At 53.4% G+C, this 24,982-nt stretch overlaps 1 protein-coding gene across 6 annotated transcripts in view; it reads right to left on the bottom strand.

The window, feature by feature from the left end:
- SH3PXD2B (SH3 and PX domains 2B) overlaps nucleotides 1-24,982 on the bottom strand; it is a 60,803-nt gene that overhangs the window by 12,575 nt on the left and 23,246 nt on the right. For 3 of the 6 annotated variants that reach the window (XM_048319979.1, XM_048319983.1, XM_048319981.1), the window contains exons 3-6: nucleotides 21,862-21,937; nucleotides 14,689-14,765; nucleotides 10,994-11,085; nucleotides 4,475-4,500 (exon numbers count right to left, since the gene is read on the bottom strand). In XM_048319979.1, coding sequence (XP_048175936.1) covers nucleotides 4,475-4,500; nucleotides 10,994-11,085; nucleotides 14,689-14,765; nucleotides 21,862-21,937 — 271 coding nt within the window. Of the gene's footprint in view, nucleotides 1-4,074; nucleotides 4,111-4,474; nucleotides 4,501-10,993; nucleotides 11,086-13,844; nucleotides 14,008-14,688; nucleotides 14,766-21,861; nucleotides 21,938-24,982 lie in introns of those variants that run through there. The other 3 variants (XM_048319978.1, XM_048319980.1, XM_048319982.1) reach the window with 2 other exon arrangements.

Genomic DNA, 24,982 nt, shown 5'->3' with positions numbered 1-24,982 from the left:
ACACACCTGATTACAGGTGTTGAGTTTACAGGGCCTGTGCTTTACCCTGAGTCTCAAGTTTTGGCAGGGCAAAAATCACATCTGGGCCAAGCACAGCAGAAACACAGGACAATCCCCTCCCAGTCTCCAAGGGGTGTGAAATTCCATGGAGAGAGGTGGTTCCTTGGGACAATTAGGTGAAATGCAGCAGGGAAATTCAGACTGTGACCAAGAATGAGTTTCCATGGCAAGTGCACCTGCACCAGGTGCTGCCCCATCACATCAGAGCTCTCAGCCTCTCAAAAGGTCTTTCCTACAGGAGAACCCATTCCAGGGCATAGGAAACCTAAGGTGCCATTCTCACCCCAAAAGGGTGATAAGTAGACATGGACAAGGTCTTCAGGATTCCCAGGATGTTCTGCTGCCTCCTGGAGAAGTTCTGTGCATGAGGTCACAACCTCTCCAGCTGGTTCTGAGAAAGTCAGACCATAAGGTCTGCAGGACGGTGTTATTCCAAGGAAAAGGAAGGAAATTGTCTGTGTTCAGCTGCTATGAACAGCACTCTGCAGAGCTCCAGGTGAGCTGGCCAAGGGCAGAGGATCTGTTCCTGCTCATGAAAGCTTCCTCCACACCAAAACCCAGAGGTGGGGCAGCAGACAGAGTTAAAAATAGCCCCCCAAAGTGAATGGTGGATGCTGGCACTATCTGTTCTACCAGCTCAATTAAAGGTTTGTGCTTCAAGCGAGCTGAGGATCTACCCAGCCCCTGAGAGAAGAATAACTACTCTAGGAAGGGATAAACACTCCCCTTTCTGCCTCCCTCGCTGTAATTACACCCCTGGCTCTGAGGCTATTTGTAGTCTCAGCAGCCAATTCCGGATCCTCCAATGTGCCCATTACACTGGCAAGAGAAACTGTAAACTGAGCTTGGAGGAAGAAGGAGGCGTTAATTTCGGGAGCATCTTCACCTGGCATAATCATCCTCAACCACAAAAACACAGCCTGGAGTGAGCAGCAGCATCCTGTGCACGGCCAGACTCGGGCTCCTCCGAAATAGCAACAGTGGAAAGCTTCCCAGGGAGATGGGAGACAGCAGAAAGCTCTGCAGCTGGGGAGGGAGGAGGAATTCGTCCCACAGGAGAGGGGGTTTGCTCAGGCAGGAGCACAGACTGTGCAGGCTCAGCACTCCCCAGCTGTGACAATGACACAAACGTGGCCTAGAAAAGGGGAGTCCCTCGAGTCAAGGGACCACTGAGGGCCTTGGGCTGGGCTTGCAGAACTGATGCTCACCCTGGATGCAGGAGAGACACTCAGCACATCCCAGAACCAACCCCAGGGCTTTTTGTTTGCCCATTCACCCAGGGGTTGAGATGTACAAAACCCGCACGGAACCTCACAGATATGGGGCTGCTTGGGAGGTTTCCAGCCTTTCCAGCTTCAGCTTTGCAAGTGCCAAAGGAGAGGAACTTCTAACAGAGCTTGGACATTGCTGCTGCCAGAGGGAAACGAAGAGCTCAGCCCTGAATTAGGGGCACAGGTATTTGGGTTTGCAGCCTGTTGTACACTTCAGCCTTTGCCTAATGCATCTCCCAAAAATGTCATTCTTTGGATAAATTTCCTTCCCCCTCTGCTTGTGTGGATTGAATCCAGAGCTCTCAGGACAGCCCCTCTTCTTCCAGACCTGAGGAGTTTGTGATGATCAGTACTGCAAGAGGGCCCTTCCTCCTGCTCTCACGTGAGACGGGCACTGAACGCTGTGCTGAATTCCTTGCAAACCCTCTCATCTCTCCGGGGATTCTTGCAGAATTTGGAAAACAATCACATGGAAATACCATTCACCAGTGCAGTTTCAGAAAGCTCCCCTTCTGGCTGCTGTGTTTTCACTGCCTCCCCTCAGACCAAACGCTGTGGTTTGGGGTCTCTCTGCCCTTGCAAGGACATCCCACAGCACAGCAAAAGGGACGTGGGCACACAAGAAAGCAGCAAAAACCCAACTGGCAGAGGGGCATTTGAGGTCTCTGCCAGCCTCCTCGGGCAGCTCCACCCAAATATAAACTCTGGAGGAGTTTCAGGTTTGCCTGCACGAACCCATGGCTCTCCATCTGTGCTTTCTGTGGAACTGTGAGAGGCAGGGAGAGCAGAAACGCTCAGAACAGTCTCGGGCACTGATGGGATGACTACTTTTAGACAAACCCAAATCAGTGGCCAAGGCAGAGCCCCAAAGTCTGGGGAATAATCCACCCCCTGCAAGCTGCAGGCTGTGCAGAGCCCACGCCTCAGGCTCAGGCAGGTGGGATTACAAATGCTGGTAAAAAAAGCTAAGCAAAGACAGCAGATTGTATTTCCAGTGCTCACACACACCGGGCCCTCCTCAAAACTCCAAATGTCATCTGAGTCTCGTGGTCACCACAGGAGCAGCACTTTAACCCACTCTGCATCCCAGTGTTTGCTCAGATCCCATTTCCAAACCGGGCTTGCTGCTGCCAGGAGCTCAGAGCTCTTTCCAACACTCTCCTCAAGAGCAGTTCACCCCCTCTCTGGCAACTGGGAAATAGCTTACTGTGGAAAATCCTCGTGATTTTTGTTTGCTAGCAGCTGCTGGATGACCCCTCCTCAGGGACATCCTGGATTGAAGGAGTATTTTCTGTGCCTTGCTGCACATTTGCTGCCTCCAAGCAGGCCTGGCTTGAAGACCCAATGAACCATCAGGGATTTCCTCAAGGTATAGGAGGAGTTGGGGTGGCAGCAGCTGAACCAAACCCTGATTCTGCTGCCAGGAAATGCAAGACAGCGAGAGGAGTCTCTGAACACGTCTGGCACGAGGCATCAGCCCTGTGTCACATTACTGACAGCAAACACCTTTCCCTGCTGGCTGCTCCCAGGGGCAGAACAGCACATCCTGCCTTGCCTTGGATGTTATCCAAACTCTTCCTTCCCAATGGAGAACTCCTGCTTCTCCAACAGGCAGTGCCCTTAGATTGAATTTCGCCCTCACTGCACTGAGTTATGCAGCAGAAGTTTTCTTCCTCTTCTTCTCAACCCTAGAGAAGCCTTCCCTTCTCCCGTCCCCAGCACTTCAGAACAGAGCCAGGCTGTGCTTGCAAATGGCTCATGAGAGCTTTAAAATGACCATCCCAGTGTCCTGCTTGGGCAGAGAGCAGTCAGAGATCGAGGAGAAAACGCTGTCCAAAGGTTTTAACCATTTAAAACCCCACGAGTCCCTCAGGAGAGCACTCAGCCCATGACAACAGATAAAACCAGGAGCCACCGACAACATCAGAGCTTCCCATCTGCAGCCTACAGCCAGGCTCAGTGAAGACACTGGGACACCATCAGCTCCTGAGGGAGGGATGAGCTGCAGCTCCAGGGGAACAGAAAGTGGAATCAGGTCTTTGGGTCTGCCCTGTGCCTCTCCTCTCTCCTGCAGGAGAAACCCTCTCACCTACAAGTGGGTTTGCTCACACAGGTGATGGCAGTGCCAACTCTCTGGCCAAAATCCTTTCCACCACCAATTTCAGCAGAATCTCCACACAGCCAAAGCTCAGACCTTCCTTCCCAAACAACCTCACACCGTTTTCATACCTTCTGCAGCACCAGGAGCTGAAAGATGTCTCCCTAACCCACAGATCAAAGGCTCTTCCACTCTCTCCTGCTCTTTCTGGGAAGCTCAAATAACCCTAAACCACACCAACAAGGGGGTCTTTCAGGGATGTCCCCTCTCTTGAGGAGCAAGGGCAGAGCATCCCAGACCTAACCACCTTCCCCAAGGCTCCCAGCTGGTGCCACAGTGAAGGAGAAGGTCCTGGCTGCACCAGGAGACTTTCAGCCCCACGCTGCCCCCAGGCAGCTCAGACATTCCTCTGGTCTCCTGAAATTTTACATCCCCACCCATGCAGACCTTCAGCAGGACCTGGGGCACCAGGAGTCAAGCCCCAGCCCCTGTGCCACCTCCCCGTGTCCACCAGCCACCACAGAAAGCTGCAGGGGACGTGACAGCTTCTGGCAAGGGTGACAAGCTTCCTGCCCCCCAACCAGCTGAGCAGGTGTCCCCCCAGAGAAAGGCAAAGCAGAGCAAGGCAGGAGCAGCTGTTAGTACCTCTCTGCAGGAAAGAGGCCGTTCTCTGGATAATCCCTGATGGAGGAACAAAAGGACGGGAGACAAGGCATGAGGCAGGGAGGGGATGGACTGAGGGGTCCAGCAGTGGGTACAACACCTCAAGGGGTGGAGGGGGAGGCCAGGGCAGTGCTGAGAGCTGTGGGCATCTGACCCACCTTGGGGAGCGCCACGGAGGTTCAGGGGATACGGGATGGGGGCTTGGAGGCTGCAGTGAAATCCCAGTGGACGGAGGGGGCTCACTGTGCTGGGGAGCCCCACGGGGCAGCAGAGCAGGGGTTGGGTTGCCATGGGGCTGGGAGCTCGCCCCACAGCAGGAGACCTCGGCTGTGGGTGAAAGGAGGAGTTGGTGTAACCAGCAGAGAGGAAAAGGAGTCCTTACCAGACCTCTTCTTTCCAGTGGGCTCCCTGAAAAAGAGAAGGAAGAGTGTCAGCAGAGCGAGGAGACAGTTGGGGTGTTGGTCAAGTGACAAAGCCACCCAGGAAAGCACAGCTGTGATGGCTCTGGTGGGGCCACTGACCTCCCTCAACCAGCTCATGTCTCCCTGGGCATCACCCACCCTTCAAACAGCCTCTTTTCATTTAGAAATTTAATGTTTTGTCCTTCCCTCGGTGAGCTTGGGTTGCTGGCCTGGCCTTGCAACTCCCACCGAGCCACTTGGTACCACCTCAGGCACTCATCCATGGAAGTATCAATAAAATTAAATAAAATGCAGCCAAGATGGAGTGGAAACAAACAGGACATTGTTACAGAAACTGGAGCCTGCTGAGTTCAGAGACTCAAAGACCTGAATGCCATGTCCCAGGTGCAGAGATCAACAGAGGAATCGATGGGACAGAGCATCCCAAAGATTTCTAAACAGAGGCAGCGTTGCAGAGCTAAATCAGAGTTAATTAATAAGCCCAGTTAAAATTCCCCCAGTTCAGAGCTACGACAGGGAAGGGAGGCAAAGCAAGGCCAGATGAGCAGGCTGGAGATCAGCAGGTGGGAATGGCACCCTCATGCTGATGGCAATAACTGGTGTTTTCCCCCTGCCTTCTGCTAAACCTATCACTGTAACTCATCCCCTGCTTCCTTTCTCCGGCTGCTCCGTCTGGCTGAGGGGGCAAGGCAGGAGCTGCAATTTCACTTTGCTGCTGGGATGTTGCTGGCAGGGACACAAAGAGCTGCAGGTCTGAAGAGCAGCAGCCCCGGCCCAACCACCTCAGAGGGGACAGGAGCTCAGACAAGACAGGAAACAGCAATAAACCCCCGGCAGCATCTCCTCCTCCTCCTCGGATCCCTGTGGAGCAGAGAAGGGCAGAGGCAGAGCTCACATGCTCGGCTCCCTGGGAACTCATGGCTCCAGAAGAGAAGGAAAAGCCACTCTGCCTTGCACTGTGAATCTCGTTTAGCTCCAGCCCCCCCAGCACAGTTACAAGGCACTGATGCACAGCTGTGACAGGGGGACACCAACCAGCCCCACAGAGGTGGCAAAACCCAGGAATGCTTCTCCAGCTGCTTCCCAGAACTCTGAAGGCAAGGGTTCCTGTGTGACTGGAGCCTCACTTAAAGCTCTGAGCCAGCACCACAGTCTCAGTGGGCTCAGCTCAGCATCCTTCAAGAACCTCATAATCCCCTGAAAGGAAACTTTGACACATGGAGAACTCTTAGCTCGTTTAATAACCCCCATGCCATGTTTTTTTAGGAAAAGAGAGTCAGGTTTCTCCAGCATCTTCTCTAGGCAGCATCCCTGGGGATCCAGGGATGGGAAGGAGTGAGATGGGGAGCACAGGGGTTTAGCAAAGTGAGCAGGTTGGAAGGTAAATTAAAAACAAATACAAAGGGGCTGCTTTTCAACAACCTGTAAGACAACTGTTAGACTACTCACTGCAGGATTCTGGGACACAGAAATTCTTTGTGGACTTACAGGGTCATAATTCAGACAAGAAATGTTAATTAAAATTCATTAATTATAAACTCAGGTCTAAAGAAGAGTTGTTACAATCTGGCTTGACTTTAAACCCTTTCCATTTAGTGGCTGCTGGGCCAGGCAGGTCCCTGAGCTGCAGGGAGGTGGCCCTGAGGTTGTCACACAGAAAAACCCACCTTGCAGTGGGACTCACAGGAGAAAAATGCCCTCACACGTGGCTTTGGGGACCTCAGCACTGTCCCTGCTGCCACAGCCAGCTCGTGGAATAGGTGAAGGACTGGAGCACCAACATGAGGAAAACAACTCCAGCTGCTGCAAACCCACATAGGAGCCACAGCAAATGAGACGGACCTGAGGTCAGCATTCCAAGAAAACATCTCCCTCGTATAAAAAAACCCCTCTCTTGTAAAAAAAAAAATATCCTTCTGTAATACAGTAATGCCACCGAAATAGCTGTCGGGGGGGGCTCATCTCCTGAGCATTCAGCAAGCTTGGAGAGCTCTGCAGAATTTATGCAGGCGAGGAATGGGGTACAACAGAGCCCTTGTTTGGGAGAAGTGATGTTTAGCAAATGCTCCAGCAGCACTGAAAGGAGCTCCTGTCCCCACACTCCAGGGCCACTGCAGAGTCAGCCAAGCTGAGCCCTCGGGCTCAGAACCCGCCCTGGAAGCTCAGAAAAGCCAGTGCTCTGTCCAGGGACCTGGCACAAAGCAGATTTCTGCAGGAATTGGGTATTTCTGTCTGCTGTCACTCAGGAAAGACAGTTCTCAGCAGAAAGGGAAGGAGGAGGCTGCTTTGGAGCTGGGATCCAGCCCCAGCTCCTGGAGAATGTGCACGTAGGCATCAGGAGAACTGCAGCCCAAACAGCTTGGTGTACAAGCTGTGATCTGTCTGCAGAGCAGGACACGACCCAAAAGCTACAAGCCAGCAAGGATCCTCATCCCAACCAACATCCGTCAACTCATGGCTCTCTGGTTTACCAGCAAAGCTCCTGGAGTGGCTTCCTACAGCTCCTCCATCCTAGAGCAGGGACAAAGTTCAAAGCAACAACTTTTCTCAGTGTCTTATGCATGATGGGCTGCTCAGCTCCCAAAAAATCCCAATGAAAGATGCTTTTAATGGAAGAGGTTTCTCCCAGCCTGGGGTACATCCCATCCCCAGCCTCTGGGAACAGCACCACGATGGCCCCTTCCCCAGCACACCCCACTTGTGACTGTGGGCAGAGAATAAAGAGCTCCTTGGTAACATTAACAGCTTGTTAGTCATGAATATTAATCACTTATTAATGACTATTAGGGCCTTGCTTCACTACAGGGTTAAGCTGGGCTCCCGCATGTCCCACAGCCGAAATTCAGCTGGAGGAGAGAGAGCAGCTGAATGCCTTGACTCAGCAGTGGCTCCGTGCCCAGCCCTCCAGACTTCCCCAGCCTTATTCCAGCGACTCTGCTGCGGCTGCAAACGGCTCTGAACTGAAACAGGGTGGATGGGAGGTGAGGGGGGTGCACACAGCAGCTTCCCACCTCAGCAGCCCAGCATCCTGTGCTGGTCAGACCTGCTCAGAGGCGTGGGGAGCAGGAATTTGATGACTTTTCTTCTTTGAAGCTGCAGGGCTTCCATCCAACACTGAGGAGAAAAATCCCACATCCCCTAGATTGCTAACTTTCCAGAGATTTCTTTTTCCATAACCATTTATTTCTCTTCTCCTTCTTCCCCCACCCCCTTCCCACTGCTCCTCACAAATTCTTCTGGATTCAGCCTCATTCTGACCCACCACCACTGGGCACAGACGGAACGAGCTGGAAGCAGTGGAGTAATCCCAGTCCAGAGCTTGCTGGACAGGGATCCACATCACAAAAGCCACCAGTTGTCACAGCCAGTAGAAACCCTGCCACCTCCCTCTGCTCTCCTGTTTGATGTGGTCTCTCCAAGCAGGAGCACACAGGGAAGTCAGGGATGAGGAAAGAGGGGATGGAGGAAGGGCTTCACCTCCCTCTCCCACCCGCCAGCTGCTGGGGGCTCCTGTCCCAACTCCACTCCTGGCTGTGACATCCCCGCTGGAAGCAATGGTGGGAGGAGGAGGATAATGTCAGAATTTGACCCTTTTCCTCTCCACGGGACAGGCTGGGGCTTGGAGAGCAGGTGGGAGGTCGGGAATGGCTGAGGAGCTCAGCTGAGAGCCAGCAGTGACCTGTGTTGTTCAGCACAGGGCTGCTGAAGGGAGCTGCACTGCAGGAAAAGCAGGAGAGGCCTGGCTCAGCGCAGGGAGAGCTCCAGCTCTGGGGAAAACAACACCACAGGGGCCTGGAGAGAAATGCAGGGGCTGTCCAACCTCCTCTTTCCATTCCCAAACACTGCCAGAACCAAGCACTGAATTCGCCCTTTGCAGCTAAACCAGAGCTCCACGAACTGCAGTTAAACCAGAATTCCATGAACTGCAGTTGAACCAGAATTCCATGAACTGCAGTTAAACCAGAGCTCCAGGAGCTGCAGTTAAACCAGAATTCCATGAACTGCAGTTAAACCAGTGCTCCAGGAGCTGCAGTTAAACCAGAATTCCATGAACTGCAGTTAAACCAGAGCTCCAAGAGCTGCAGTTAAACCAAAATTCCATGAACTGCAGTTAAACCAGAGCTCCAGGAGCTGCAGCCAGCTGTGGCCACTGGCAGGGATTTGCCATCCTGGGCTGATGTGAGTTTGGGTGGACCCTCCCCTGCACCCCAGACAGAACAAGCACAGGGTGGATCCAACAGCACTCACAGGCTGCCCCTTCACTGCCACCAGCTGCCACCCTCGTGGGCAGGGGGTGACCAGAGGTGCCAGCCAAGGGAAGGGACAGGGAGCGGGAAGGCTCCAGTGAGAGTGGCTGCCTGCCTTGGCACTGATCGTGCTGACCAGACCTTTTCCCCTCCCTCATTCCCACCTCTCAGCCATCCAGCACAAAAATCTGTCTTTCCCCTTCTTTTTTTCCTTTCCCCCACTCTGCTCATGGCCTGGCTCCCTTTCAAATTCCCGGAGCAAAGTATTTATCTGCTGGATGAAGGATGACATCCGGCCAAACCCCAGACACGCCATCACGTCTGATCCAGCCCAGCCGTCTCTCACGGCTCCCATCTCGTTATTGCTGAGCTGGCAGCATTCCAGGCCTCGGGAATGGGCTCCCAATCCCTCCAGAGGAGAGAGTCAAGGACTTTTATTAATTAGCATTTTGAATTGTAGCTAATAAATACCCCTCTGGCATTCGGAGTGGGATGGGGACACACAGCGGGGATGTCCTTGAGATGCTGTAGGGTTTGGCTGCTGGAGGCAAAGGGACAAGAGGCACCCACTGAGTCCCTCTGTGTGCTGTGAGCTTCAATCTCCTCCCTGGAGAGGAGCAGGCAGGAGAGGGAGCACGGCCACCACTGGATCCAGCATCACCTGCTCGCCCACCCAGCCCTGCAATGGCCAAAACTCACCAACACACAGAATTCTGCACCCAGGACCCTGTGGAGTGTCCCTGAGGATGGACCCCACACCACAAAAACGTGCCTGGGGTTGGGCTCTGGGCCAGTCCCTTGTCTCTTGGACCCAAAGCAGGGAGGTGACAGGGGACTGGCACTGATGGCTGCAGGGATGGAGGGCTGGGAGCTCCAGCTGCAAACACAGCAGCTCACAGGGCCGCCCCACTCAGCACCCAAAGGTTTCCCCACACACAGGAATGCTCTGGCCTCGTTTCTGGCTCAGCCTACAAGGCAGAATAAAGGTGAGGGGTGCTGGTGTGGAATTGAAGCCACCCTTCCATCCCCCTCATGCAGGCCCCAAAGATCCCTGCATAGGCAGTGCCCCACATCCTCAAACAGCTCCACCCTCATGGTCCCTCCTCTCTGATGTCCTTGCAAGCTGATCTTGTCCTGGTGTCCCTCGCTTGCCCCTGAGCTGAGCCTTCCCTGAGGGATGACCTTCCCTGAGGGATGACCTTCCCTGAGGGATGACCCATGGGGCAGCAGGTTAAGTGGTGAGCAATAGCTAGGCAGGACAGATGAGAGCATCAGCGACAGCAAGCAATTAGTTAATGGGCTCTGAAGCTCTCAGACCAATCTCATCAGTGACCAGGAGCTGCAGGAGAAATGATGACAGGCCAAGCCAATAGAAACAGGAGCCAAAGGAGGAAAGCAGGGATGGGGGAAGGGGGAATTAAGAGAGGGAATGAAAATAATCAAAAAGCCAGGGAGAAGATGTAGTCCACACAAGCACGATGCTGAGCTGGAGACCTGACAGGCTCAGTCGCTGCTCAGAGGAGAAAAACAAAATCCCTTTATCTACCTCCACACCCTTCCAATCGAGAACGGTGTCAAATCAATTTATTGCCTTGCCCCTCGCCATTAATCAGGCTTCCTCCACTGCTCAGGCTCTGCTGGAGCCGTGTCACATGCAGCAGGAAAAGGGAGAGCAGCAGAGCAGGACACGGAGGCGGCTGCTCAGATTTATCCTGCTCATGATTAGTAAGGGATGGGTGGCTCCTGGCCAGAGCAGCTCATAGTCACAAGACTTAGAACCACACAGAGTTGCGTAAGGCACGCAAGAGTCCCTGCAAACCTTCCTGGGTTTGCGTGGAGAGGCTCTGGAGCGTTGTTATGGATGAGGCTCGTGGATATGGCTGAGGGAAAATGCCTTTCCAGTGAGGCAGAGGTTGCTGCAAATGCGTGGAGTGAGGTTGTTCGGGCTGATCATGCTCCTGAGAATGGTATGTGCAAGCAGAAAGAGGCTCAGGAGGAGACCAGCACCTCACGGGGTCCCAGAGAAGTGTTTCCACTTCCCCACTGGAGAGAGGTGTCCACACTGAGCTGCACAGCCTCTCCACGGAAGTCTCCAAATCCCAGACCTGTGACCCGTGATGGAATTGCTGATGAACACCAGGGTCGTGGATACCAGCAAGTTCAAGGCTTCATCCCCATCCCAGTTTGTGTCTCACCACCATCCCAGCAGTGGCAGCCCCCCACCCCACTTACTCCTTGGGGGGGGTCAGGTCATCAGACCGTGTCTCGAAGAACTGGAGCACCTCCTCGCACTGGGAGATGTAGGGAGGCAGCTGGATCAGAGCCTGAGGAGGAAACAGAGACAGCGGTGATGGGAAGCACTGAAACTGTGCAAGGAGCCCAGTGAGGACCCCTGGGAGTGCAGGGACCTGGGACGTGAGTGGCACCCATGGGGTTGCTGGCACAGGCTGGGGAGAACCACAGCAAACACTTCCACCCACCACCCCACCCCGCTGCAGATCAGGACTAAAGGAGAACAAGCAGAGACTGCCCAGGCCCTGCTTAGCAGCTCCAGCCTTTTGGGCAGATGTTGTGTCAGAGGGTGAGAGCCACAGGGATGTCCATCCCAGCATCCAGCCTCCCAGCTCAGTTTTCCCAGCATGGAGCAGCCATCCTTGGGAAAGGCTGGCCAGTTGACGCGTGGCACACTCTCAGTGCCATCCCAGCACATCCCAAAAATGCTCCACTGGGCAATGGCAGCTTGGGAAGAAGCAGGGAGAGAAGCAAGGGAGGCAAAAGCATGGACAGCAGGGCTGGGAGGCTGCTCTGCTGCTGTGCAATGGCAAGAGATGTAAAATTCCCTCTGCTTCTTTCCCTTCGAGGAAATCTGCTGCAAATAAGCTTCAGCAGTGGGACTTGCAGGGTGAGAGTGCCTGGAGGGCTGGAGGGCTAATGGAAAAAGGGAGCATTTAAAATCAGGGAGCAGAGCTGCAGCCAGACCTGGAGCAGATTTTTAACCAGTTTTGGGTGTAATTCCCCCTCCCCTCTGTTTGCTGCCCCAGCAGTCTGGTGACAGCAGTGTGGGCAAAGCAAACCTCCCCTCATTTCTCTACTGCAGACAAAGCCACAGCTGCAGAGCCTCGGGGTTACCACAAGCATCAGATGTGGCTCCTTATTGCCCCAAGTGCTGGCCCCAAAGCCCTTCCAGCCATCCAGCAGCCAGGCCCTCAGTGCCAGCACAGCAGACTGTCAGACCACTAATCATGGGCCAGATGTGAACAGGATCATGTGAGACACAGCAGAGAGAAAACCACTCCCTGCATGGCTTTTGGGTCCAGGGAAGGGCTATTCAAATACCAGGTTTTGCATGGATGCCATTCCCATGTGGTACCACTCCCCAGTTCCAGCATCCCATGATCTGAGCGATTTCCCCCATGCCAAAGTCACTTGGATTTTGTGGCCTGGAGAAGGCTCTGTGCCCTCTGAAAGCAGGGGATGATCCCAGAGAGCAACCTGTGCTGGAAGGAGGAGAGACAAGGCCCACAGCTCATTTCCCAGGACCTTTTGAAGGAAGCCCACCTAGAGCAGACTCTGCTGAGCCAAGCAGCCACCCCGCTGGCCATGGCCTACAGCAGCTGTGGCCACTGCATCAAAAACTGTGGCACAAACAGCCTGATGTCTGTCCCACCTCTGGTCCTGCCACCCAAAGCAGGGACCTGGGCAGGGCCATTAGGACACAGCTTCAGCCCACGGTGCTGGAGCCACAGCAAAGTCACCTTTCCCATCCCCCTGCAGGCCTGAGGGGAAAAGCCATTCACCAAAGACAGGGAATCCTTGTTGGATTAAATTAGCCCCAAATCCATTTTTCAGGCAGTGAGAAAGGATTATTCTCTAGCAGCAGTGTTTTTAGTGGGCCACCCAGTCTCTTTGGGGTAGAGCATCACCACTCCTTCATCAACCCCCTTCTAACACTTTCTCAAAATCCCTTGGGCAGGAGGCAGGCAGATCCCACACCACGAGAAAGACCAACAGATGTGGAAGACAAAGAGAATAAAGTGGAGAAATGGGAAGACATTTCAGGCCTCCTCTCCCTCTCCCTGTCCTTGTCATTCCTACGGCTGCTTGAAGTCTCATTCAGCAGCTCATTGCTCTAACCAGTTGCTCTGATTCCTTCGCTGCTTTTCCTGCACCTTATCCTAAATTGCCACGTTTTTCAATACAACAGGAGCTGGAACAGAGCCCTTCAGCAGGAACACTGCCTTGTGAAAGCCGTGGTTCCCCCCTTGCTCCTCCTCCCTGCTTCCACCCCAAATCTCACCCATCCTCTTTGCAGGGCTCTCCCAGAGAACGAAGACGCCCAACTTCCCTCAGAAGAGATGGCAATAAAGCAGAAACTTCCTTTCACAGCTTTCTCCTGCTAATTCCTTGCTCGTTTTACATCTCTGCAGCCTCTGGTCAGTCCCACACCCACCTCAGCTCAGCTGCTTTCCGGGTAAGCAGCAGCAGCTCAAGGCCAGGCAGGGAGAGCTCGGAACCCCTCGGTGATGCATTAACGGAAGGAGCAGAGCACAGCTCCCTAAGTGGGTCATATAACATCAGCCATTACGTTCCAGTTGTTAAGTCAGATGGCTTCATTATATTTTATGCCACTAATGGCATCGTTCTGAAAGAAGCAGCTGCAGCATTTTATCACCGAGGGCCGTTTTCTTCCCCAAAATTGAATTTACTGTCTGTGGAGCTGACACAGTTCAGTGGCTCGGCAGACAAGGGGCCAAGCACCATCAGCTTCCCCCACGACAGCTCAGAGCACACCTTGTACCACGTCTCCATCACTCTGCCCTCACCTGCTGTCCTGGCCCGCAGTGTTCCTCATCTGCAGCCCCTCTGCAGAGCTGTCAAGATGCATTTCCTGATTCAGCCCCATCCTTGGAGTTGTTATTCCAGCCATGGCTGAGGCCCAAACCCCACAGCCTCTCCCACACCTCCCTCACCTAAGGGATGGGATGGATATTTTACCATTTTCCCATCTTGTCCCATGCGTTTTACTGTCTTTGCATGTATTTCCAACAACATTCAGACTGGATTTTTGAGGTACCAGTCCTACCTTGAGGCCATTCCATGGCTGCTGCAAGTACCACAGAATCACAGAATGAACTAGGTTGGAAAAGACCTTTGGGATCATCAAGTCTTTGACGTGACGAGATGTGACACACTCGATTTGATTTGTGTGAAAATAATTTGTCGTGGACTTCAGTATTTTGTTTCCCCTGCCAAAAAAAAAAATCTGCCCGTAAATCATAATTTCCCTTGCACTTAAGCCCAGTTTTATATCCTTCAAGAGCATGGAGCAAATTGTCTCAGCCTTCTCTCTGTTCCAATAATTTTCTGAGGTACAAGTCATCTTACCCTGTGCAAATAACTGGTTTTTGTAACCAGTAACTGGAGTTCACATCCCAGTTTGGAACCACCCCCCCATCCTACAGCCTCAAGTGCTGCCTGCTATATAAAACAGGTCTTTTCCTAATAGATGGGAAAGGAAAAGGGAGCTGAGTCCTTCAAACCAAGTCCTGCATGCAACCACTTCACTCCAAACCTGTGGTGATGGACACAGCCAGGTCCTTTCCAGCCCTTCCAGAGCTGGTTCTGCTTTGCAGCTGAAGAAGGGACAGGAGAAGGGCAAAGCCCAGCAGCAGGGTGCAAACTGAAATGGGGCTGGGCACCTCTGCCCCCTGCAAGGCCAGGCCTCCAAACCCCCAGCATGAATCCCGAGGAGTGAAAAGGGAATCCGTGAATGGGTTTCAATCCAAAAAAAGGAATTGATAGTAGGGAATAACCCACTATCTCCCCGTGCTCCCAGCACTGGCACACCATGAGATGCTATCAGTCCATCAGGATTGAGCTGGATCAAGCTGGGATTGTCCTTGGTGGGTGTTGGAAGCCCCTCTTACCTTGCAGTACTCATCAATAGGGATCAGGCGCTTGACGGCGACGTCACGGATGTGGCTCCGGCGGAAGAGGATCTTCCCTGAAACAGGAGACAAGGGCAGGTCAGCACAGCCCCCACACACTCTTTGGAATCCCTCTGATTCCCTGCACACCCTCTCCTTGCCAAAAGCCCCATATGCCCCCCCAAAAAAGCCCATTTCCTCACACCGATTAAATACCTCATCAGAATCAGGCACAGTTAAAGCGGCAAGGATGTACCAGGAGAGAGAAGAGGAAACAATTCCCAGCAAACTGCATCCCTGTGGTCTTTGTATGGCAATGAGAGGAAACAGCCCCCATCAAAGCACGTGCCTGACCCCTCACAGTTTGCTGGGGTGGACAAAACCCCTGGTAAACACTGGGCTCGCCAGAGCAGGACATCCCTTGTCCCATTGTCCAGGGCATCCAGGTCTAGTGTGGGCAGCAGCCAAGCCAGAGGGTTTTTCCCTGGGCAGCTCCTGGTCCTGGAAGCCACAGTGTCGGGACTGCAGCTCTGAGTCAGACCTATAGAATTTTCCTTCCTGTCTGGGGTTTATTTTTGTTCTTCATTAATGGGCTCCTCTTGCCACTCCGTTTCCTCCCCTCTGGCTTGTGGCACAGGCCTCTTTCCTTTGAAGCCTAATGAGTCCTAAATGCTTCAAGCTGCTCTCTCAGGGAACAGCTTCTTTGGCATTTAACGAGACAAAAGCCATTAGCAGACAGTGAAACAGATCCGTGATCAAAAGGGTTGGTACGTGGCAGGATTTCAGACCTCTTCCCAAAGCTCCAGGAACTGGCACTGCTCTGCAACACAGTCACCTGGAAAACTGTGGGTTGGGGGGGTGGGTGGTGATGAAGTTCCCTCAAGTTCCTCCTGACATCTCCAATACCACAGGAAAGTGGTTTTTGTGCCTGCTTGGGTTTCCAATCCCACCCCTGAACCCAAGGAGAGCAACGTCCATGGAATAACCCCTTCATTTATCAAAGAGGTCACCATGGGGCAACCCAGAAGACGAACTCCCATCTCCCATCGCCAACACCATCCTTGCAAACCGCATGAGAGCACTTGGAGAGTCACACCATGGCTTTGGTCCCTACTGTGGGTCTTCCCAGGAGCCCTGGAATTGCTGAAGCCAGAGGTTGGGGGCTGCCAAGAACAGGACACAGGAAAATGGCCACATGATCACCACCATTTAAAATCCAGGCCTGGGTCATTTATCCCAGTTTTAAATCCAGGGCTGGGTCACCCCCTGTGCTTCTCCCTGACTTGGCCAGGAGCTGGATCACGGGTGACCTGTGCAAGCTGCCAATGCATTTTTGGAACAGAGATGAACTAAAGCCAAGCCAACTTCAGCTTGCAAAGAGCACGAGCAAGAACCTTCTGGAGGAGCCAAATCTCCTCCCAGGCTCAGTTAATGCTTTGAAACAGGAGCACACAGCGAATCCACTCAGTGTCAGCTCCCTCCCTGCCCTGCAGTGAGAGGGATGGGGTCAGGCCAGCTCATCCCAGGATTGCTCCTCATTTCTGTGCCGTTGGCAGCAGGGCTGGGCCACTGCTGGTGGGAAATGCTCTGCTCTGCAGTGCAGTCCTTCTCAAAGCCCACCAAGAAGAGCCAAACCTGACAGTCTTTGTGATACAGTGAAAAAAAAAATCCCCCTCTACTCAATCTTTTTCGATTTTGAGGGTGAATACCCTGGGAACAGGGAATTTGTCTGGAAAGACTGGGAACAGCACCCAGGCCGGAGCTCCATTCCTTGCCCTGAGCAATTATTTTCCATCTGACAAGAGAATGATCAAATTTTCCCTTCCCATCAGCAATCCCAGGGTGTTTGCTGCCGAGGATTCTGCTTGAGTGATGATTTCTGAAAAGATGAATGGGTCACACCCGTTCTGTTGGCAGTGGTAAGGAAAGGCTGTTTTGGTTCCAGGTCTGCCAAAATGAAATCACTGATGGGTGGGTAGGTTATAAATGGCTGAAATAATGAGCTCTGGGTGTGGGAATATTGAAATGTTTAACAAACATATGCTAGTGAGTAATAATCAAAAGAATACAGTTTGGGGGAATAAATTCATCACAAGTGATCTTAAATTAGCCCAGGCACGGAGTGTATGAAGCAGCAGGAAATGCAGCTCCTCTCCCCACTCGCTCTAGATCTAGTATTTTTCAACAAGGAAGTTCATTTTCTAACAAAAAGTTGATTTTAATCAAAATGCCTAATTAACATAATTGCAGGCCCTTCAGTGCTGCCAACTCCAGCAATATAAACCCTTGACTTGACAGGCAAGAGAGAGCAGGAAACCACTTCCCTGCCAGAAGGGAAAGATGGGACACTTGCTGGGTCAGGGAGACGCAGCATTTCCCTGGGCACGTTCTCCCTGGGGCAGACCTAAACCTGGGAACAGCAGCGCTGTCCAGTGGGGCTTTTCCCGTGGCCAAAACTGCAGAACTCGAGGGAAACCCAGGAGACTGAGGGTGCAGAGAGCACAGGAATAATGCTGCAGCTCCAGGGGATGGTTCCCTGCCACCTCATTCCGAGCACTCTCTCCCTGACGCTTTCTTGGCTGCTTCCAGACGTTGTAAGCATCCTCAGCCTGGTTCTGGAAGTTCCCAAGGCCAGGTTGGACATTGGAGCCACCTGGGACAGTGGAAGGTGTCCCTGCCAATGGCAGGGGTGGAATGAGGTGACCTTTAAGATCCTTTCCAACCCAAACCATCCCATGGCTCCAGGATTCTAAACTCATTTCTCCCCTCCCAGCACCGCTCCTGCCTCAGGATGAGGAACACCAAGGACAAGACATGTGAAGGGAGGCAGCTCTGCTGAGAATGGGGTTTTCCACCAGCTGCAAAGGTCAGTGCTGCTGCAGGCCCCACTTGCCCAGCTCCTCTCTCTCGTCACGACTCCAGGACTCAGAAATAATTAGATTTCCTTATTTCCATAGATAACGTTATGCATGAGCAAGCGGAGCAGTGAGGCTCCCTCCCTGCTGGCACCAGGAATTCCCTCCACCAGGAAGAGTGGTAAATTCACTCTTCACACAAACAAACAGAGCTCTGAGGGGACTGAACATTTATCACCCGGGAATGTGTCAAACACGTTGATTTTGGAGAGAGATGACTGAGATAAGGCACTAACACACAATGGCTGCCCTGGCTGTGCAAGCACCCACACTCCAGGACATGCTGCCTGCTTTTTGTGGACCTTATAAACCTGTTCATCCCTACAGAGAAGAGAAGCTCTACCAAAGGTATTCTGTCTGGCCACGAAAATTCTGCCAGTGCCAGAAAGGATCCGTTCTCCCAGGAGTGGAAGAACCAAACTCCTCTGTGGCTGATTTGCTTTATCTGATTGACCCAGAGCAAAAAATTGATGGACCAGCTCCAAAGAGGGGACTGCCAAAAAATGCAGCGTGGCCCCCACTGCCTCAGGCCTTCATTGGGACTGAAAAGAGTCAGGGAATCTTGGGGAAAAGCTGATAAGGAATTTGGGGCTCCAGCAGTGTGAGACAGAGCAGGCAGGACTCAGGAGGGGTTAACCTCTCCAAACAAACAAAAACAGGGAAACAGGGCTCTGCAAATTGTTCCCTCCTGTGGGAATCCTCCAGGCAGAGCTGGACTTGTACTGGGAGCAAGGAACTGGGAAAAAAAAGGCAGAGGGACCTCAAGCAGCAAAATTGTGGAGACTCCTCTGGAGCCAAAGGCTGGATCTGCAGCAAGCTGAGAACCCCAAACACGTCCCCCTGGCCCTGCCAGCTGTGAACCAAGCCAGGTATTCCAGAAGTGGAAAAGCAGCTGTGCCTCCTGCTTTGCCCTGAAGGACTCCCCCCACTCTGCCCCCGCCCCACGGCCTCGGAAAGAATTCACTGCTCTGCACCTTTCAAATCACATCCAGACTTTCCCTGGCACGGGTTCCAAGCTCGCTCCAAAAAGAAAAGCCAGCCCCAAATGTACACATAATTAATCCCAGCCCCTGGAGCAGCCAGCTATTCCTGGGATGGGGGATCAGGCATGGGAGATGGGGTTTCCAGGAGTCCTATGCTTGGCATCTGCTCTGGGCAGGGGTTCAGGATGGTCTGGGGCTGCCCTCCCAACCTGCTATGGCAGAGATCCCACCTCATTAGAGCAGAAAACAACAATTAGGACCCTTGCCCCTTCTCCAGCTCAGAGGAAGATGCAACAAGACTGGGGAAAATCAGGTACAACAGCTGGGAAACGGATGAGTTTTCCTCCACCTCCTTCACAGGGCCTTTGTGGGCAGCTGTGAGCGTCCCCACAGCTGTCCTGGGAGAAAAACCAGGGTGGCACTGATGCCGACACTGAGCAGGTTGGTGGGCTGGGAAGGGAGCAGAAAGGAGGCCTAATTCTGCTTTTAAAAATGACCTCCCCAAACCCCCTTTTCTCCTGCTCCCTTCTTGGGATTTCACTCCTGTCTGCAGCTAAATCTTCCTAAAAAGCAATTTTACAGCCAAAGTGAGCTCAGCCTCAGGCAACCCCTCCTTGCCGAGGCTCACGTTTCCAGCGAGGCAGGAAAACTGGCCAGGATCTGCTCCAGGCCGCTGGGGCTGCACGGAACTTGGAAGGCTCGGCTCTCCTCAGAAAAGCTGTTTCCTGAAGGATCTGGCACAGCCCTGCCCCGGCAGGCCTGGCTGAGCTCATTTGTTCTCTCAGCTCGTTCTTTCCTGGGGTCTCCACGCCGTCATCTCCCGGCCAGCGAGGGTGGAACCCCGGGGTGGATGTCCCAGCTGGGCGCTGGCAGGGCTCTGCGCCCTCTCCAGCTGCTCCAGAGCCGTTCCAGGGGCACAGCTGGTGCCAGGCACAGGCTGGGTGCTGCCACAGCTGCTCCAGGAGCCACCCCAGCACCACACGGAGCTCTGCCAGGGGCTCAAGGCCAGCTAAAAGAGCTCAAAGAGCACTTCAAACTCCCCTCTGTGGGAGCAGAGCTTTGCAGGCACAGAGCAGGAGCACTGCCAGGAAAATCCGAACCCCCACCGTGCCGTGCCATGGGGTGAACGTGGTGCCAACACCCAGAAAGGGACAACCCCTGGCCCCAAAGCTCAAGTGTGACTGCTCTGCCTCGGAGGACCCACCTCTGTGGCTGCACTCCACAAGAGCTGCGTGGGCTGAAGGACTTGCACTCACAAAAGCCCCTTCTGACAGCATCAAAGACCTGCTTCAAGAGGCCACAGTCTCCAGAAATTTCCCATAAAAAGTCAAATCCTCAAAGGCAGCGCTCACAAAACAGAGTTCCTGCGGGCTGGGTGTTGTAATGTGGGGCAACCCTGGAACTCTCTTCCCATTCCAGGAAACCAGCCTGACAGACAAACCCAGTGGCACCTTCTCAGGTCGTGGTGGTGACCCTGAGCTTGGGACACTTTGGGGTTTGCTAAGGAAGCCAGAGTTGCAGGAGGCATTCTTAAGAACTGCAGTGGCCACAGCGCCTGATGCTGCTCTGCAAGGGGCTTCCCAGAAAGCAGAGGCCTTGCAGGAAATCACTGCAGCCAAATCCCCCTTGGTAATGAAATTCAGATGCTCAAAATGGGATTGGGAACAAGCTCCAGTATTCCCAGAAGCTGAACACAATCAAACCCCCAGCAAATCTAGGGACACAGAACCACATTTCTGCAGAAAAAAAAAGTCCCAGGCTGCTTGACTGAGCTCACCTGGACAACACCCCTGGGCTGAAAGAGCTAAAGGTGGGGTTCAGCTGTAAAAGACTCGTTGTCATCTCAAACTGGGAAAGGCAAAGAACTGCTCCAGAAAGGAATCAGGCTCCAGTACAGCCAGCAAATACCAAAAGAGCCTTCCCTTACCCCCAGGTGAAATCCTGTTTCAGAAGCAGAGCTTGCACAGCCTCACACTGGGGAGGTTCTGGCTCACGGAACTGCTCCAGGGAAAGCCACCAGCTCCTGACTGCTCCAGGAGGAGCAGCAAAAGCACCACGATTCTCACTTCCAATAACACAACTTCCCCGAAGCAAGAGGGCTCCTGAAGCTGTCCCAGCCTTTCGTTTCCAGCAATTTCCACCCCCTTTTTTTCCCGCAGTGGAAATCCCAATGACACGTTTCTGAGCGAAGGGAAACTATTTCAACACCAAGGAGAAACAAATACTGGTGAGTGTGAGCAGCAGAGCTCTGACCAGGCTTCTCTTCCAAAAATAGCAGCGTTTTGGTGGGAATTTTCTGCGAGTGCAGCACAGCCAAAGCACAAATCCAATTTTTCCAAGTGATGCCCTTTGCCAGTTTGGCTTTCACCTTTCCCTGCTGGCAGGAGCACTTGTACAGCAAGGGCTTTCCTGCTGTAACATCAGATGAGCTTTGCTTTTGCTGATGTTACAATGCCAGGACAAGGCAGAATCAGAAACCCAGAGCAGATTCCCCTGCTCAGAAAGGGGTGGAAATGATTTTTTTTCCTCACACCACTCAGCGAAAAAGCAAAGCCCACAAAAGCCTTTATGTTTCTAGAAGAGCCAGGAGGCAGAGCACAGCACAAAGGGCTGCACTAAACAGACCTGACAGCCACTGGAAGTGATTATGGTACCGTGACATTCCTAAATGTCCTCATTAGCTACTTGGGGCTGGGGGTAAAGACAACTCTGTGGTCAAAGAGACTCCCCTCAGGCTGCTGGTTTTCCCAAAGGATATTAGGGATCCTTTTCCCCCCCAGCAATCCCCCACACCACAGAGTGCCATGGATTATCCCATCTGTTCTTTGGGCATAAAACCCCTCATGTTGGACATGTCATGCCACAGAAATCCTGTCTTTGAGCAGCCAGCCCCAAACACCACGGGAGGAAGCTGAGGCTGTCAGTCAGCTGGAATTCCATTGTTCTTTCCTCCTCTCTGGATATCCCCTGGGACAGGGAAAGCAGCGTGGGAGCAGTTTTGGGCAGCCTCACACCACCCCCAGCCCTGTGCTGTGCCTGCGGGGTTCTTGGTCTTCCACTAAAGAATTCTGGAGGGCCAGAGAAATCCTGAGGGGTGTAACACTCACTGGGCACTCTGCTAACAAACAGAGAGGTTTTAAAGGGCACACTGCAGGCCAAGCACTCAGGCTGTGCAGCAGATAAGAGCTGAACTACGTGTATGCTCGCACACAGGCTGGGAAAAGTTCCTGCCGTGCCAAAACCAGCACGGATTTTGCTGGAGCCCGCTCTCCTACCTGGCAGAAAGGGGATGATCCTTTGCTTGGGGTCCTTCTGGCCTCCTTCCATCGGGAACTTGTCCAGCATCTGCATCTAGAAAAGGAAATGCAAGAGAGGTGGTGAAAGGCAGGGATTAACACGAGGCCACTCTGCCCAGGAGGGGACGAAGCAGGAGAGGAGACAGAACATGCCCAGAGACCTCCAACCACCCCCTCCTTTGGAAGGAAGGGGAAGGAGATGCAAACTCTCCCTTGGTTTCCCTAGGGCATGGATCTGAAGCTCACAGGGATTTCTGCAGCTCACAGGTGCCTAGGGGATATTTGAAATGGGTCTGTCTGTCTCTGTTGGAGCTCTGTGCCTAAATAATTCAGCCTTTATGGGAGCACTGGAGACAACCTGCCCAGGAAGTGTCCTGAGCACCTAGAAAGTCTCATCAGCCCTGCACACGCAGTAGTTACACTTTTTTTCCTTGGATCTCAAAGACTGGGATAAAATTATTGAGGTTTGGAGCAGAGGGGGCAGGAGGAAGGAGGTATTTTTCCCTGCATTTCGAGAATTAAAAACTCCCCCAAGAGTCCCAAAGACAACAGGAAAACCAAAAGGAGCTCTCAGAGTGAAAACGAGAGAACTCAGAAGCAGGGTGGCACTGAGCACAACTGGGCTGCATTCACAGCTGCTTCTCAAAACAGTTGGGAAGGAAATGGAAGGAAATGGAAGGAAAATGTCCCCAGACCTGGCACCAAGCAGGGACTGTGGTGACATTAGAGCAGCCCCAGGGAGGATTCGGCTCCCCCAGGCACTGCAGCCTCCCTGGGCATGCCAAGATCTCTTGTTCTTCCCTCAATCCACAAAAATCCAGGCTGCCACCACATCCCCCTAACTCTGTGAAACCCTCCTGTTGTGCTGTGCTGGAGAGGTGCCCCTGGCCCTGCTCTTCCTGCAGGGAAGAGCTCAGGAAAGCTTGGGACTGGGGAAGGGTGAGGAAAACGAGGCATGAACGCTGCACATCTGATTGTGGTTAAACAACACAATCCTGGAGGCACTGGAAGCAATCCTGGAGGCACTGGAAGCTTTCCCTGCCTCTGCTGGAGCCCCAGCTGAGGACCCCTCGCTCCCGGAGCACCGTGAGCCTCCAAGGCACGCACGGTGCAGGCTGTGCCTCTCCCAGCAGCACGTGCCTGGGCTGTGCCTCTGGCCAGATCCCTTCCCAGCCATGTGATCCCACCAAATCCATCCAGAACTCCAACCCAGACCATCTCCATTTCCTTCTGCTGGGCTGCAAAGCAGCTGCTCAGTGTGGGGACCCTTTGCTCCAGCCCAACCCAGTGCCACCCGTACCACTCCAGTCAGACCAGACCTGCCTGGGCTGGCACCATTCAGAAGCCTGGCAGTCACCAAATGCTCTTTTTTCTTGCTGGAAGGAGGGAAAGAGGTTGCAGAGTGCCTGGAGCACTCTCTGGCACTCACAGGAAGAGGAGAAGGCGGGGGGGGTGATCCCATGGATCCCACCCAGCCTGGCTGCCACATCACAGCTCTGGAGGAGGCTGCAGCCAACACCAGCTCATCAGCTTTCCTGGGCATGAGCCTGTGGGAAGAACAGCTGGAAACCTCACTCCAAGGAAAACAAGCCCAGCGCTGGCTGTAACCACGGGAGGCAGTTTGGGAGAGCGGATCCAGATCCACAGAAACCCAGCCTGGGGCTGAGGGTTCCTCCAGAGCACCACACACACGGAAAAGCACAAAACAGAGAGTGGAAAAGATCAGCTCCAGACCAAAGGGATGCCACCAGAGACAAGGAGAAGCCAGCTGGCAGGGCTCCAGGTTTTGAGGTTCCCTGTGTCCTCCCTGCTGCTGCTGACTGTGCAGGATGGGGATACAGCAGGGGCCGTCACGCTGCTCTTGCCAAGGAAAGCCAAGGAAAGCAGCCCTAGCTCTGGAAAAGGGATGGGAAAAGGGGAAAAGTGCAGCAACCCTACAAACCCTGGGGGAGGGATGCACAGACAGGCACCAGAAGATGGTCTGCAGATTGCAGTGCCAAGTTTTCCTGGGAGAGCACCCTTCTCCCCAGCCATGCGGGGACAAGAGCTGTGGGAGGGGGGAGGTCGGCATGGGGACACTCCCACAAACCCTCCTTGCAGCAAAGGTGTCCATCCCAGCTCCAAACAGGACTGCTCTCACCACATTCCCAGAAGGGGCCACCCGAGATCCCAGGGACATGGGCAGACAGGGCAGGGGAGATGCAGACAGACACAAAACATGGGAGAGCACGGAGAGGCCAAGTCTGGCTCTCAGCAATGCACTCAGCCAGCTCAGGAAGAAAAATGAAGGGAAAAAAACATCCCCCAGCAACAATTAATCTATTGTTTCTCCCCTTCCAAGATTATTTTTAAGCATTTGTGACAGAAAGGAAAAAAAGAAAAAGATTGGAGTGGATGCAGTTTGAAGACATTTGGTGGTTTTTAGGATGTGGGAAGCTGTTGTATCCCACTTTTCACTGACCCCTTTGCAGCAGGGAGAGGGATCACAGCTTGCCAGGCCCTGGAGCCAGGACTGGGGCACAGAGCCCAAGTGGGGTATCCAGGCCAGGCTCCCCACACCAGCGCAGGGCATGTTTATCCACATTTATCTCCACCACCAACTTATCTTATCAGTTCTCTGTTTTCCTTAGGAACCCAGGAATGTCTGGCCAGTGAGTCTGGAGTGAGGCAGACGGTGGGAACCCCCTGTCCCCATCCCGAGCTGTCCATTAACAGGATCATCCAGGAAAAATAAACCAGGATAACACCCACAGGGATGGGCAGCCTTTGAAAAGCAGCTTCGTACCAGCAGCTCAGCAGAGCTGCTTCATCAACAGGAAACTCATAAGATAATATCCTAATTGGACCAATTAGCAGTGCTGCGGGCTGCAGGGGATCCTGGGGAGAGGGGAATGTCCCTGCTCAGCAGGATTCCCAGGAAGCAGAGGGCTTTGCCCCAAAAAGAGCTGCTGGTGCAGTGCCAGAGGGGTTTACACCACGCAGACAGGGTGACCCCAGAGACTTGGCTGCTGCAGGAGAGGGCCCCAGGTGTCACAGCCTGCAAGCAGGACATGTCACTTCCCAGCTGGAAAAAGCGTGGAGAAATCGCTGCCAAAAACCC

The sequence above is a fragment of the Corvus hawaiiensis genome, chromosome 15, assembly GCF_020740725.1.
Source record: "Corvus hawaiiensis isolate bCorHaw1 chromosome 15, bCorHaw1.pri.cur, whole genome shotgun sequence".
Lineage (NCBI taxonomy): Eukaryota > Metazoa > Chordata > Aves > Passeriformes > Corvidae > Corvus > Corvus hawaiiensis.
Note: the sequence above shows the minus strand (reverse complement) of the source record. Positions and strands in the feature narration are given on the sequence as shown.